Source organism: Nomia melanderi, chromosome 2 (genome assembly GCF_051020985.1).
Source record: "Nomia melanderi isolate GNS246 chromosome 2, iyNomMela1, whole genome shotgun sequence".
Classification (NCBI taxonomy): Eukaryota; Metazoa; Arthropoda; class Insecta; order Hymenoptera; family Halictidae; genus Nomia; species Nomia melanderi.
The window spans coordinates 29,344,169-29,360,495 of NC_135000.1; the positions used below are offsets into that span (position 1 = coordinate 29,344,169).

General features: G+C 43.9%; 3 protein-coding genes across 4 annotated transcripts in view; 2 read left to right on the top strand and 1 right to left on the bottom strand.

Moving 5' to 3' along the window:
- Window positions 1-6,405, top strand: part of kon (chondroitin sulfate proteoglycan 4-like protein) — a 133,089-nt gene extending 126,684 nt beyond the window's left edge. Inside the window, exons 10-12 of the mRNA XM_076365014.1 lie at window positions 157-2,874; window positions 3,098-3,504; window positions 3,873-6,405. Coding sequence (XP_076221129.1) covers window positions 157-2,874; window positions 3,098-3,504; window positions 3,873-5,849 — 5,102 coding nt within the window. The 3' untranslated portion in view covers window positions 5,850-6,405. The remainder of the gene's footprint in view (window positions 1-156; window positions 2,875-3,097; window positions 3,505-3,872) is intronic.
- A 2,974-nt stretch (window positions 6,406-9,379) lies between these two features.
- GCS2alpha (glucosidase 2 subunit alpha) lies at window positions 9,380-13,370 on the top strand. 2 transcript variants are annotated; one of them, XM_031983483.2, is made up of 5 exons: window positions 9,380-9,554; window positions 10,023-10,118; window positions 10,197-10,604; window positions 10,686-12,826; window positions 12,902-13,370. In XM_031983483.2, exons 1-5 carry the CDS (start codon window positions 9,538-9,540, stop codon window positions 13,012-13,014), a joined length of 2,775 nt encoding a protein of 924 aa, XP_031839343.1. In that variant the 5' UTR covers window positions 9,380-9,537; the 3' UTR covers window positions 13,015-13,370. The 2 variants fall into 2 exon arrangements, with proteins under 2 accessions (XP_031839343.1, XP_031839344.1); XM_031983484.2 differs by lacking the exon at window positions 9,380-9,554 and adding an exon at window positions 9,581-9,935.
- Window positions 13,371-13,514: 144 nt separating this feature from the next.
- Window positions 13,515-16,208, bottom strand: GPHR (golgi pH regulator). The gene is made up of 8 exons (XM_031983486.2): window positions 15,859-16,208; window positions 15,199-15,362; window positions 15,030-15,136; window positions 14,540-14,950; window positions 14,288-14,469; window positions 14,032-14,217; window positions 13,792-13,857; window positions 13,515-13,716 (listed from the first exon to the last, which is right to left on the bottom strand). Exons 1-8 carry the CDS (start codon window positions 15,898-15,900, stop codon window positions 13,516-13,518), a joined length of 1,359 nt encoding a protein of 452 aa, XP_031839346.1. The 5' UTR covers window positions 15,901-16,208; the 3' UTR covers window position 13,515.
- Window positions 16,209-16,327: the final 119 nt, after the last annotated feature.

The window sequence follows — 16,327 nt, forward strand, 5'->3', positions numbered from 1 at the left end:
TATGTAACCGGTGAATTACGTGCTTACCTTGTTCGGCCGTCTCGTAACCTGGAATTCGCTATAAACCTTTTCATCCCCCGACATTTCGAGGGCCAATCATAATTTAACCGACAACCATTGATAACTGAAGTGCCCGTTCCAACTTGCTTCTCACAGCGAAGCCAAACGCGAAGCTGGACCTGCAGGTGAGCGACGGTATCGAGAGCAGCAAACCGGCGAGCCTCAGAGTGGCCGCTCACCCCTTGGAGATCAAACTGATGCACAACACGGGCCTGGTCGTGGTGCACCGATCCTTCTCGTACCTGACTCCGGCGAACCTCTCGTTCACCACGAACTCCGACGACAACACCATCGACATACGCTACAACATCGTCTCGCCGCCGCAGTTCGGCACGATCCAGAGGATGCGGGACGCGTCGAGCAGCTGGACGAACGTGGACCAGTTCACGAGCAGGGACGTCGAGCTGAACGCCGTCAGGTACCTGCACAACGAGGGCAGCCCGAACCAGGACGAGTTCAAGTTCCAAGCGAGCGTCCGGGAGGTCCGCGCTCCGCACACCTACGACTTCCGGGTGACGTTCATAGACCTGGAACTGAAAGAGGCTAAGCGAGTGCCCATCAACTTCACGAACGTCGCCGAGGTGGTCGTCAGCAGTCAGAATCTCCGGTACCAGACGAACCCGTTGGTGACCTCGTCCAGCAAGATCACGTTCACCTTGGAGGCTGGACCCAGGTACGGCAACCTGTTCCTCTCGAGTCGGAAGCTGGAAGTCGGGGACACCTTCAGCCAAGAGGACATCGACACCGCTCAGCTCAAGTACCGTCTGTTCAAGCGCGCGTACTCGACCATCCTGGACGAGATCAGGTTCAAAGTGAGCGCCCCGCAGTGCGTCGACCTGCACGCCAACCTGAAGCTCAGGCACTACCTCAGCAAGAACATGAAGCCTCTGGACAGCGTGGAGACGCTGCGAGTGGACGAGGGCTCGCGCGTGATAGCCAGGATCTACAGGACCAATCCGAAAGACTACGGGGTCACTTCGCTGATGTACAACCTGACCGTCGAGCCTCGCCACGGCTGGCTCACCGTGACCAACGACTCGCAGTCCCACTCGCGCAACAACACCTCCTACTTCACCACCGAGGAACTCGCCTCCCAGAGGGTGTACTACGTCCACGACGACTCGGAGACGCGCGAGGACTCGTTCCAGTTCGTCGCGGTCGCCACGGACGACGTGGACTTCATGTACGTCGGCCTGTTCCGCGTCGAGATGACCATGAAGAACGACAACGCGCCGGAGCGAGCGGTCGACAAGGTGTTCCACGTTGTGTCGAAGGGCGAGAGGCTGCTGACCAGCAAGGACCTAGCGTACGTGGACAAGGACGTCGACACGAAGCCCAGCGAGCTGATCTACACCAGGGGGGACACCCAGAGGAGCAGGATCTACAGGGTGACCAATCCCACCGTGCAGGTGTACGAGTTCAGTCAGCAGGACATCAACGACGGCCAGATCCTGTTCAAGCACCAGGGCGAGGACCACGGGAAGTTCGAGTTCGGCGTCACCGACGGACACTTCTACACGACCGGCGTCCTCGAGATCCAGGCCAGCCCGCCTTACGTGAGGCTGAGGGAGAGCAACGGCTCGGTGGTGCAGTTCAACAGATCCGTGGCCCTGAAACCCAGCGAGCTGGACATTGAGACGAACGTGTACACGTCGGACAAGGATATAAAGTACACGGTGCTGGAGAAGCCGAAGCACGGGTTGCTGATGAAGCTCGGCCGCGAGACGAACTCCTTCAGCGAGGAGGACCTGCGCTACGGGATAGTGTCGTACAGGCACCTGGGTGGCTCGCTGGCGAAGGACGACTTCAGGTTCAGGGTGTCGACGAAGGGCGCTGAAACGGAAAGCGTGTTCTCGATCAAAGTCTACCCCGAGAGCTACTGGCAGCCGCTGATCGTCCAGAACAACAAGACCGTGTTCGTGGAGGAGGCGACCAGCGTCCTGCTGAACAGGAAGAGCCTGGAGGTTATGCACCCGAAGATACCGGACTCCGAGATAGTCTACTTCCTGAAGGAGTGGCCGCAGAACGGCTACCTCGAGCTGCAGATCCACGACGAGCACAGCGAGGAAACCCGCGAGGACTACATCGGGAACGCGGTGAAGAGCTTCGACCAGAGGCTGGTGAACGAGGGTCGGATGTTCTACGTGCAGTCCGTGATGAACCAGACCAACGACAAGTTCGTCGTCGACGCGACCAACGGTATCACCTGGTTGAGGGACCTGAGCGTGAACTTCGTCATCGTCCCGGAGAAGCTGTACGTCGAGGCGAAGGGCTTGGTCGTGGTGGAGGGCAAGAGCGTCGTTCTCGACGAGAAGTGCTTCGTCATCCTGACGCCTTATTACTCCGGCAAGGTGACGGACTACCGGATCACGGAGAAGCCGAAGCACGGGACGGTTCTGGACTCCACGAAGAACACGCAGGTGAAGAAGTTCTCGCAGAAACACCTGACCGCCGGGACGATACTGTACAAGCACAACGGCGACGAGTCTTCCAAGGACTCGTTTAAGATGGTCCTCGTCGCGGGAGACAAGACCAGCGAGCCGTTCGACATTTGGGTGTACGTGGAGCCAGTCAACGACGAGCTGCCCGTGCTGATCAACAGGACCAAGCTGAACGTCTGGCAGGGCGGCTCGATCGTTTTAACTCCTGGCAGCTTGGCGGCGATCGACAACGACACCGTGGCTCGTGACATTGTCTTCAACCTGACTGGCGTCAGGAACGGCTTCATTTCGCTGGGTTCAGCACCGCAGGTGGACGTGTACAACTTCACGCAGGAACAGATTGATCTGGCCGAGGTTGTTTTCACTCACACAAGTAAGTGCTTCTGCATTCTTCGTGGAGTCTTGTATATTCTTAGCGACTGGGTGGCTAACTTCGCTCTTCGAACGTCTCGAGACTTTAGGGCTATGATACTTGATTGGTTTATGTATAGTTCTATCGAACTTTGCTTTTCGGTTAGCGGAGTTAGTTTGGCCAACGAATGGCTAGTGTCCGAAGGTTAGTGATAGAAATTCATCTTTACGGATTGGTTTTTCAGATGGATCCGATGCTGAGTTCAATTTTGTTCTAAGCGACGGAGTGCACACGTCCGAATCCTACAACGTGCTGGTCGCCACCAAGCCGGTCCGGTTGACCATCGAACGGAATTCCGCTCTGAACGTGTTCCCCCTAAGCAGGAAACTGATATCAGACAAACTGTTATTGACGAGGTGCTTGGACGAGACGCGGGAGATAAAGTACGCGGTGCGAAATGGGCCGCATCTAGGCAAGATCATCATGGAGACGAACGAGGGCGCTTGGCTGAACGTCGACCGGTTCACGCAGAGAGACGTTAACAACAGCAAAGTATTCTACGAGCACACCAAACAATTCATGGACCTGACCGCCAATGATTCGTTCACGTTCGACGTGGAGGCGAACTTCGCGGAATCCTTAACCAATCAGGCGAGTCTAAGTGTAATCGACTAACTATTGAATAACTTCCAAGCGAAAGACATTCTTTGGAAACAAATATTCCAACGTTCCCTAGTCGAATCACCTATGTTCACAAAAGTCCTTAATGACGAAAGACAATTGGTTTTAGCTTAAGATGAAATATTATTTTCTTACAAATGCTTAACTTTGAGCAATTCTAGTCTTAGCAGATTACTAGTAACAAAGAAAAGTTTTAGCTTGAGATGAAATATTTTCCTCTTGCAAATGCTTAACTTTGAGCAATTCTTGTCTTAGCATCTTACCAGTAATAAAGAAAAGTGACCTAATAGTGATAAGTGAATTATATAACACTAACCTTATCGTGTCCTTCACTGCAGGTATTTCAAATAGACATCTCCGTCTCCAGCGGCGGTCTGGACAGGTACATCTCTGCGAAGAAGGTGTGGGTAGAGGAAGGTGGCTCCGCCCCGGTAGTGATGAACATCTCTAGAATCGTGTCGTTCCTCCAGACGCACGCCGGCATCGCGAACCCGGTGGTCCTCTCGAAATTGGTAGGCCAGCCGAGCCACGGTCACGTGATGATCGTTCCGGACTTGAACGTGACGACGTTCTCGCAGCCGCAAATCGAGAGCGGCAAGATCGCTTACTACCACGACCACTCGGACACTCTCGAGGATCGCATCAACTTCTCTCTGTACTTGACTCCCGGTCGCATCCTGCTCTGCAACACCAGCATCCCTGTGAACATAGAGCCGGTGAACGACGAGCCGTTCAAGCTGATCACCAACAAGCCCTCCATCACGGTGGTTCAGAATCAGAACCAAACGATCACCAGGAACGACCTGCTGACGACCGACCCGGACACACCACCGGAGGAAATTGTGTATGACGTGATATCCGGTCCCACGTGCGGCCGTCTGTTGCTGCTGCCGTTCAACGAGAACATCTCAGAGGTGCACCAGGTGAACACGTTCACGCAGCACGACGTCGACTCGAATCGGTTGGTGTACGAGCACAACGGGCCGCTTCAGGCAGCCTCTTTCTACTTCCGAGTGGGCGACGGCCGTTTCGAGCCGGTGTACAAGGTCTTCAACGTCTACGTGCTACCTATCAAACTGAACGTCACCGTTCCCGGTCCGGTGAACCTCCAGCAGGGCCTGACCGTCGTGCAGATCTCCGAGAGCAACGTGAAGCTGGACACGAACGCCAGGCAGGACCTAGTTGTCTACGAGGTAACGAGCAACCCGAAGCACGGCGTGCTGTACGTGAGGGACAGCACCGCGGTCAGTTTCAAGCAGACAGACCTACTCTCCAAAAGCGTGATGTTCATGCAAACGGACATGACCGTGTCGAACGACAGCCTGGAACTCGCTGCCCGGCTCAGCGGGTTCGAGCTGAAACACATCAGAATAGAGATCAAGGTAGTGCCGCTGATGATCATGAACCCTATGACAGCGCTGGCCGGCGAGAAGACGCGGATCACGTTGCAGTACTTGGACGCCACGCCCCTGGCGAAGCTGACGAGCAGCAATCCCGTGTACACGGTGACGAAGAAGCCTAAGTACGGGAAAATAAAGAGGATCATCAGGAGCTCGTCGTCCTCCGGTGAAAAGCGGGGCACTCGGGAGAAGGAGGTGGCGAAGTTCTCTCATCAGGAGGTGGTGTCCGGCGTGATCTACCTAGTATGCAGGAAGATCCCCACGTTAGAGTACGACGGCGTCATCGACAGCTTCGCGTTCGTCCTGGCTGCCTCCATCTTCCAGCCGGCGATCGGGGAGTTCGAGTTCCGCGTGAAGCTAGACATGGACGAGTACAACATCACCTTGGGAGGGCCCATGGACCCGGTAGGCCACGAGGGTGAAATGGCGATCGCGCCGAACATGAGCAACGACTATCTGCTGATTCTGGGGATGCTGCTGGGTGTGTTCCTGCTCGGCGTGGTCGTGATCGTCACCATCCGGTGCAGGCACAACAGGTACAAGCACGCCGAGGAAGAGAAGCCGGAAACGACGCCGGCGGTCGGCGTGATGCCGCTCCCCAGGCCGCCGGATCATCTGATGCCCGCGACGCCCCACCTGAAACGCTTCACGAACGATCACAACAGCGTGGCGGCGAGCACGCCGCTGCCGGTGTTGCCCGCCATGACGTCGACGCTGCCCCAATGCAAAGTGATACCGCTCAGTCCCCTGGAGAGCATCACCGGCTCGGAGGTGGACGTCTCGGCCAGGTATCCGTACGGCGTCGCGGACGGCGACGAATGGAGCAGCTTCGACACGTCGGACCTGCCTTGCCAATCGGCCACCACACAGAGGACCAACAACCCCCTGCTAAGAAGGAATCAGTACTGGGTCTAGCAAAAGGAGGGCTGCCCGCGGCTGACGCGGGCCAAGCCGTAACACACGTACACGCGCGAACGCGGGCACCGTACGCACGACGCACGTGCACACGCACGCCCCCTCGACTTACTGAAAGACTGTGGTTTTTTCTTACGAACTGCTCGAGAAACTAGTCGTCGATTATCATGGTCTTAATGTGCCTAAAAGAGAAGTGACTCTGCGGATATACGGGGGTACACACACCGGAAGCCTCGATTTTATAGCGGGATCGTTGACGGAAACTCCTTTATTCCCGGCGCGCGGCGGACGCGATCGATCCACGGCGTGGATTCAACGTGCCAAAACAACTCGCGGACTTCTTAGGAGAAACCGGAGTGTGTATTTACTCGGTGCTCGAACGCTCGCGGATCCGGGAACGGAGTTTCCATCAGACCTTTTTCTTTCTTCACTAACGTTTTTGTACAAGGGGAACTCTGTCGGGAGCGCTGAATATACGTACGTGCACTCGAAGTAGCAGTGTCTCGTGTGGTACCGTAGCTTCCCCGCGACATGAACAGAATTATAGTCGGAACAGAACGATTCGGTCGCGAGCTACCTTGTCCTCCATTCGAGTGCCGTCGCTCACCTTTACACGGTAACGTTGAACGCAATCGTCTGACAGCGAGTACGATGGTTCCTCGCCGACGTTCTTCAGCGACTGGATAATTTTGTTCCCATTATAGCCTCGTCAAGTCTGTATACAGAAATACTAAGTCAGTCGCTATTATGGATCGAATGTGCCTAAGAGATTACCAATGTCTTGTAAAAATACCTACTCGCCGTTTCCGGTGCTCGTCTCGGCCGGAACCACGTCAATCAGAATATTTCTATCCTCTCGGTGTTCCACGGCACGCGGTACTTCCCCTCCCTCGATGAGGAGTCGCTGCGGCCGAACGACTAACTGCAAACGAGGGCCAGTATCTGTAAGTGCGACGGATAACGGAAATATTCGAACAATCAGAATTTCAGTGATCGTTTTATTTCAAAATTACCATCGTGTTCATGATTTTTGTAGTTCATAAAGTACCGTAAACGTGCAAGACAATTTGGAATTGAAGGTATGACTGATATGACCTTGAAATTTTTACAAAGATGGCGAAAATGATTTTCATTGTTATTTGCGCAAGATGGACTATCCAACTAAGAGGTTATCGCTTAACACGTTGAATGCCACGAAAAACATTTTATGTACTCACACCTAACAGAAGATAAATAGGAATAATTATTAATTATTTGCTACAATCCTTACGTTGCAATATTATCCACTTACTGATAATGTATAATATATGAAATATTATCTACGTATATTATCAATTTTATCTAATTTACTAATAATATGTAACATAATTATGAATTATAATTGTTTCCAAGTTATTTCGAAGTTCAAGACACCAGCGACCACCGTGGCTGTCAACGTGTTAACCTCGACGACAAAAGAAAAAGTGACTCTTGCTAATGAACGTTACTTCGAGACTAGTCGTACGAATTTGAATCGTTCGATTTGAAGGAAGCACGCCGATAGCGGCATCTCGCGATCGACGGTTTACAGGAAAATGGGAAGTTCAAATATTTCCGTTATCCCGCGTGACTCGGCAGCGACGTCGGGAGAGTTTGTACGAAGTATCGGGCGTAGAACATTATACATAATTACCTAACGTTTATAAAAGAGAAGAAAAAAGTGACTGCAAGGTGGAGTGCGTGTTTCAGATTTATATACAACCCCCGGGAGTAATGTATAAAAATGACGAAGCGACTTTTGTAACGGCGTAAACCCGCGCGTTTAGACGCGCACCTTACAATAGGAACACTACGAGTTTTGCACATATCTTTTTACACCTTTCCCACGTATTTCTACTGACTCACGTCGTACTCTCTCGTCGAGCTCTCATCGTTCGAATCACGTTACGTTTCAACGTCGCGTTCTACACTTTCCGTTATTTTCTATGATTCTTACCTATCGAGCAGCAGAAAAATTATCTACACGCTACAAGACTTCGTTCGCGACTTCCGGTGGCGAACATAGGTTGAAGGGAGGGACGAAAGATGGCGCTGTTCCCTATCTAGCTTTTTAACCTGTTAACCGGCGAAAATAAGTGAATTCCCATTGTTTATTTTTCAATTCTCTGATTTCCGATAATTTCTCGTTTTTTGTTCGTTTATCTGGAAAGTCTAATATTTCATACGATTATAATATTTATAATACCACTAGCATACTCTTGTTACAACTTTTGGCGGGATAAACTAAATTTCCATCGTTCTTTGTAAATATAATCCGGATAACAGGCTAAAGTATGACGCGCAACGAATGCCATTCACTTTTCAAACACAATTTCGTCTGCCGGCCGGGAATTATTTAAAGTTTGAATACTTGGCGGTTACACGCGACCAACTAATTCAAATATATCACTCACGATCAGCCATTATCCAACGACAATGCGTGGACGGAGTGGGGATAAGCGTAATTACGATCATCTTACCGTCTATAGATGATCTGCCATTTATCTCTGATTTTTGAAAATCATTTACCGCTAATCGATATCCTTTCGACGGCAACTGTTTTCCCTAGCGCGCTCATTAAACGCCGATTGACAAATAAAAACGCACGACAATGGTTTGCTCAGTTTCCCTTCAATATTGCAATAAAGTATCGAAACGGTCGATCAATCGATAGTATTGGCTCGATACCAACGGCGTGTCGATTCTTCTCACGCTCGTCGATCTTTCGGCGGACATTACGTCTTCTGGGCCTGCGCAAACTCACAGTGACCTTAATTAACGACGACTTCTTTACACCCTAGGAAACTGTAATTAAGAAAACGCTCTAACGTCGATGTTAATATAGTGATAATAATAATAGTGAAGATTATTATTATATATATATATATATATAAATAAATATATAAATATATAAATATATAAATATATGAAATATGTACACTCCTACATAGAAGACGCTGTTTCACGAATTCATAGCATATGCATTAATGTAATAGTTCCGATCGTACGAACGTGGAAAAAGGGGAAACAATTTTTATCGATGATCCATTTGTTGATTAATGAATATGCTAGAAACCGAACAGTTAGGCTTTTTTACCATCCCTAAAAAAAAAATGAACCGATCCGAGTGCCAAACTTCTATATTGTGTAATATATAGTTATACATACATAGGACTGTATTTTCCCTGCCGACTGAACTGCCGCATTACTCTTGTAATTCAAATAAACTGAATGTGCGATGTTATTTAAAGGGGGAGTGTAATTTGTCACATTTCATTGTCACCTTCCTGCTAGTTTCTTTTTTTTTGTTTGTTCATTCGTTAGTCGATCGGCTTCATATATCGATAACGTTCAAGTAAAAGCATGGAGGATACCGGTCAATTCATCAGAGTTTCAATTCGCCTAATTCTTATAGTTTCTTCCATGTCTATTCGGGAACGTTATATATCAAACGAATTGAAATTCGAGCTGATATTTTGAAGAGGAAAAAATATTTCAACGATAAATTCGTAAATTTTCTTTGTAATAATTCGCTTTTCGTGAATTTTCTAACGTTCGGAAGCGATAACTTGCCGATGACGATTCGAACGAACGGGGCTCCATCTGTAAAATTCGATTCCGTTCCGTTCGAATTAGTGAGAATGTAGTATAGTAAAAGTTACTTCTCAACATGGCTTCGTATGTGCGGTAAGTTAATTATTTTCGGCCTTTTAACCTTCAAAATATCAGGATAGATATTCTTCGGCTGGAAACATTGACTTTACCAGACATTCTGTTATGAATAAATTCTATTAATGTTTACTCTTTTAATGTTTACTTTTCTACTGAAATAATCATCACGCTGACGTGTCCATGATAACATCATCCTTGATATAAATAATTTTTTTCGAACAGTACGACACGCGGCACTACTTCGTTTTCAATAATTTCTTAATAGGGCCAATATTGTTCACCTAAACTCGTTTAAACATTGATTTTGCCGTTTAGAAACGATATAAAGCAAATTCTATTAGACCGATATTATACGAATATTTTTTCATTCCTCCTTATATTTCTCATGAAAGAAATGTAATTTACGTCTGTACTATCTGATATTATAAATATAAGTGTCTTACAACAATATCTCGCACATTTAAATACATATATATATTGCAGGTTGGGATTGCTTTTTTTATTAGTATGTTCTCCTCTTTTTGTGAATGCAGTGAATAGAGACACATTTAAAACGTGTGAACAAAGCAGCTTTTGCAGGTAAGCTTTTATTTCAAATAGACAGTTGGTTCGTTTATTTAAAGTATAATTGAATTTATTCTCTCATTGCATCAACAGACGTTGCAGAAAAGTTGAACCTGGAAAATCACCATATCAACTTTTAGTAGATACATTTACTTTCAATGAATCCAATGTAAACGTAGACTTGTTTAATAAGGATACAGGTGCTCTTTATGTACTACAATTGACTGGCCTAAAGGACAATACATTTAGACTTCGTATCAATGAAAAGAATCCATTGCATCCAAGATATGAAGTTGAACATGCCCTTCAGGATCAACCTCAAACAGCTGAATTAACTTTGGTTGAAAGAACTACGGATCACGTAACTGTAAAGAATGGGGGGAACAAAGCTATACTATATACTTCACCATTTAGGGTAGATTTGTACTCTCAGGACGTGTTAGTTGTATCTGCAAATGCTAGAGGTCTCATGAGATTCGAGCATCATCGTGCAAAGCCTAAGTATGTCTAATAAGAATACATATAGAATCTTGTTTGATTTCGCAAATAAACACTAACAATTTTCTTCCTTATATTCAACAGTAAATCAGAACAAGAAGAAAATGCAGAAAATGTTGAAGCAACAAATAATAATCAATTCCCGGGCGATGGAGCGGAAAATGATCCTGGTGCATGGGAAGAAAACTTCAAATCATATCATGATTCAAAACCTTTTGGTCCAGAGGCAGTAGCCTTGGACTTTAGCTTCCCTGGAGCAGAACATGCGTATGGTATACCGGAACATGCAGATTCATTTGCTTTGAAATCAACAAAACAAGCTCACCCGTATAGATTATACAACTTGGATGTGTTCGAATACGAAACCAATGAAAGAATGTCAATTTATGGAGCTATACCTGTTCTCTACGCTCATGGTAAAGAGAGAACAACTGGCGTCTTTTGGCACAATGCCGCGGAAACGTGGATCGACATTTTGTCAAGTGCTGACAATAACGTTGTAGAGAGCATTGTAAACTTTGTGTCTGGTTCCGCTAAAAAATCCCAGGTTGATGCTCATTTCATGTCAGAGGCTGGTGTTATTGATGTATTCTTTATGTTAGGACCTCAGCCTTTAGATGTATTCAAACAGTACACCATCTTAACGGGTACAGCACCTTTGCCACAAATGTTTACACTAGGATATCACCAAAGTCGGTGGAATTACAATGATCAAGATGATGTCATGCAAATAGCAGAGAACTTTGATGTACACGATGTACCATTGGACGTCATGTGGCTGGACATTGAATACACGGATAGTAAAAAGTACTTCACTTGGGATAGTCGTAAATTCCCGAATCCAATTGAAATGATACATAACTTGACCGCGAAGGGTAGAAAATTGGTTGTTATAATCGACCCGCATATCAAACGTGATTCGAATTACTTCCTTCATAACGACGCTACCAAAATGGGATACTACATTAAAACAAGAGACGGAAAGGACTACGAGGGTTGGTGCTGGCCAGGATCGTCTTCGTATTTAGACTTTTTCGATCCAAAAGTACGGGAGTACTATATCAGCCAATATAGCTTAGATAAGTTCTATGGCACTACTAATGACGTGTACATTTGGAATGACATGAATGAACCAAGTGTGTTTAATGGTCCTGAAGTTACTATACCTAAAGATGTCATCCATTATGGAGGTTGGGAGCACAGAAGCGTCCACAACATTAACGGACTTCTTTTACCCATGGCCACATACGAAGCTTTGTTTAAAAGATCCGGAGGTACTCTACGGCCATTTATACTAACAAGATCCTTCTTTGCCGGATCACAACGTTACGGAGCGATGTGGACCGGTGACAACATGGCTGCCTGGGACCATTATCGAGTAAGCTATCCAATGTGCCTCTCCATGGCCATTGCGGGAATGTCATTCTGTGGAGCAGATGTTGGAGGTTTCCTTAGAAATCCCGACCCTGAACTATTCGTCAGGTGGAATCAGGCTGGCGCTTGGCTTCCTTTCTTCCGACAGCATTCTCATATTGAGACGAAACGCCGCGAGCCTTGGACGTTCAATGAAGAAAATCTCCAAATCATCAGAGAGGCATTCAGAATGAGATACTCGTACTTACCGCTGTGGTATACACTCTTCAGAGAGCATGAAGTAAATGGTACACCAGTGATACGGCCATTATGGGCTCATTATCCCACCGAAACAGAAACATACACCATTGATGATGAAATACTTGTTGGAGATTCTATAATTGTACATCCAGTCTTTCAACCATCCGTTACGGATGTTAATGTGTATTTCCCTGGCGAGGGCAAAGTAACTTGGTACGATATTGATACCATGCAACCATACCGCCAGTCGGGCTTGGTTAATATCCCTGTGACTCTCCATAAAATTCCTGTGTTCCAAAGAGGTGGTTCTATAATTCCACGCAAGATGAGAATACGTCGTAGCACGGTCCCAATGAAGAACGACCCGTACACTTTAATAGTTATCGCTGATTCTGCCGGCAAAGCTAATGGCACATTGTACATTGATGACGAAGCTAGCTTCGAGTATCGTCATGGGAAATATTTATATTTGAAACTTAATTTGGATGGGAATAAACTAACATCAACGTTTATAGATAAATTAGCTTCATATCAGACAGAAAGTTGGTTGGAAAGGGTAGACATTGCCAACCCACCGCAAGGGGTCACATCTGCTGTATTAACTTCACGCAGTAAGTGATGATAATTTAAATAAATATTACAGTATTTAATAGTGCAAATGAAACACGAATCGATTTTTCTTTCAGGTTTGGGGAAAGTTACTTTGGAAGCCAAATACAATCCAAATAATAACGTATTAACCGTGCGTAAACCAGGTGTAAATATGGGTGAAGAATGGACGATTGAACTGATTCACTAAATTCACAGATTTATTCATCGTAATCTTAGTAATTATACAATAACGTCAGTTTTCTTTTATCCGTGCATTTTTTCAGCTGTCTGTGATCAAGGGGACATTGTACACTATAACAGAACAAATACACCCTAGAGATACGATGTAAATGGTACATTTATTACTTTGGCGAATTAAGAGATCATTTCTGTTTACTCGAGTAGTGGTCAGTAATAAGCCATTACGTAGCTACTAAAGTTTATAATCATGAACGTCATCTTTGATAAAAATAACTACATGTATTAGAAATAGCAGTCTCATAAACATGTTTCTAAAAAAAATATTCAAATTCTTTCTTAATATATCAAATCCTATTGCTTATATGTTTTGTATTTTCTTCCATCTTTTATAAATGTGTTCCCGAACCAAGGATTGATTTAATCGCATAAAAATTGTGTATCTGGGAAAAACGGTAAACACGAAATACAGAGAAATATCTTAATTTAATTAAAAAAATGTTTTATTATATTAAACACGTTCTGCTGGTGCTTGCTTATGTGCTAAATACAAAAACACTATTGAGGATAATGCGGACACTAAGAAGATCACGTCGAACCATCTATGATAAAAATTAAATTGCAATTCTCCTAAAACTTGGGTAATTATAATGCGATATTCTGCCGGCATATTCATCCGCATTAAAAGTACAGAAGATACGAAATACATACCCTGCAAAAAGAAACATAATTCTGTTACCGTATATTTCTGAAATTATAATTAATATTGGAGAAGGGATAGTCTTACCATTATTTGAGCAAGTATAAGTACAATAATATTCGATGATTTGCTACTCGATATAGCATAAAAAAACTGAAATAGAAAGGAATAATATTAGTTGCCTAATAAGAATTAAGACTGACGATTCAACGACAAGTTAATCATATTTTACAATGTTGATATAACATGTACATACGCATTATACTTAATAAATATCAGAGACCATTCTACAACAATAAAAAAAAACGTTTTTTTAAGTGTATATACCTTCGTAAGAGTTAGTAATAATCCGCGAATTGATGTTAACACAATACAGCCAATAAGATAAAATGAAATATGTTGTGACCAGAACGTAACGTCGATGTTAAATCCCATCCAATGAACAGCAATTTCAATTGCTCTGGTTACAGGATCTTTTTTACCAACGCGATCAAACACTATGTTAATTGTCGACTAAAAACGAAAATATTAAAAATAATGTAACGGAATTGTAATCTTTTAATTGACTAGTTCTTGCACTTACAATGAATATCTTCCATGTGCAATAACCAGAGAAGAAATATCCCAGAACATTAAAATATTTTCCTTGCCAAGTTGCTGCCCATTCTAAACGTTCTCTTGCATTTTGAATATCATGTGCTTCTAAGAATAATTGACGAGATAATTCTTCTAATGCAGTCACTTCTGCTTGTAACTGTTTAATACCTAAAAATTTATGCTATTATGCAACATGTTACTTCACATGTTAAGATCATTTGACAGTAAAGAAACATACTTTCTTGATTACTTTTAGTGCCACTTAAGGGACCTAACATTCCCCATAGTCTAGACCGTGCTTCAATGTGACCTACAACTTCTCCCTTTTTAGCTAATGCTATTCTCTTTTTCTTAGCAACAATCATATCCATTGTTTGCAACAATCGCTTCTCTATGGCTTGCACATCAGTATATGTTACAGGCCTCATGAAATAAGCCATTGAAGTGTATGGATAATTTACAGCACCAAATCCTGACAGAAGTGCCATCACAGTAACTCCGATTACTCCAATCCGGCTAACACCTTGTTCTATAGACAGTAGGCCTTTTTTTGGACTTAAGATTGGAAATGGATCTCCCACTTTCCAAAACAGATACAAATAAAACAAATATACAATGACTGTTAATGGCCTTATTAATTTCAGTCTAACTATAATAAACAAAAAAGAACTGAAATCAGTAATAGTAATATAAAATATCAAATGTAGTTATTTATGAGTCATACGTACCAAATCTGATATTACTGATAATAAAATATGCTATGTAAAATGGAATCAAAACGATTACCATAAATAAGAGCATATAAAGGCCAGCATTCCAATGAAAGTATCTAGAACTAAATCAGGTATGACATGAAAAAATAATGTTGAAGAAACAAACAGAATAATGCTTACTTACCTAGAATCAAGAACTCCTACTATTTCAAAAATAATTAGCTCAAACATAGTACAGGACAATGAAAATGTTGTGGAAAAAATTAACTGTACCAATCTGTGATGGACTTCGTAATCCCGAAACAATTTTTTTACAAAAAATACCCATCCTCCTAAGAAAAAGATGACCTGGAACGTGTGACATGAATGAATACCAAAAAATCTGCAAAAGTAAAAGTTCAGTCTGACAATACACAATCCAGTTACACAAGATTAATTGAAACGTTTATCAGTTTGTGAAATAAATCACACAATTTAAAACCACCAATTTATTGCGGCAGCAGTATTATCAATACAATGAACATAACATACATATAAATAGTACAATTTTCTCTCTTACTTAATACATCAATGCCGAATTAATCGCATGGAAAGAACTCAATGTATGAGTCTAACAAAACCTGAATATAATAAATCTAAAAACAGTGCTAAGTAATCTAATTTACGAATTAAAGAATTGTACAATATTTATTTAAAAATTCATTAGATTAAACGCATTATTCGTATCAAGTGAATCAACGATGTTTCCCTTCAAAGATATAAAATTAATCATTCATAACCTAATTGTGTAACGTCTACGAGTACCGGCACAATTATTAATATTAACGGGGAAATAAGTTTCCACCTGGGTAACAAGAATCACGAACGTATCCTCCAAGAAACCCATGTTTTATCTACGTCGCACGCGCTTCGCATTGCGAAGCGTCGAATTGCTATCTTGTTATTTGACAGGACACAGCAATAAAAACAATCCACGAGACAACGTAATGGATGTCACTGAAAGTGCCACATGCACTAAGTACGCAGCCATTTTTTTTTTATTTTTTCTATCGCCCCATCTACAGCAAACGCATGGACCTCAAATATTTTGGTTAATACAAATCAATAAATTATGAAAACATTACATAAAAATATATTGACACGTCTGTCTCATTTGCTTCTCGACATTTTAACCCTTCCTCAGAGAATTAACTAATGCATTCATACTTCCACACATGGAAAAAATAGAAATTACGTAATAAAAAATAACCACTTCCACGTGATTAATATTACATAAATGTATCGCATTTATTTCATCCTATATAAAATACAAT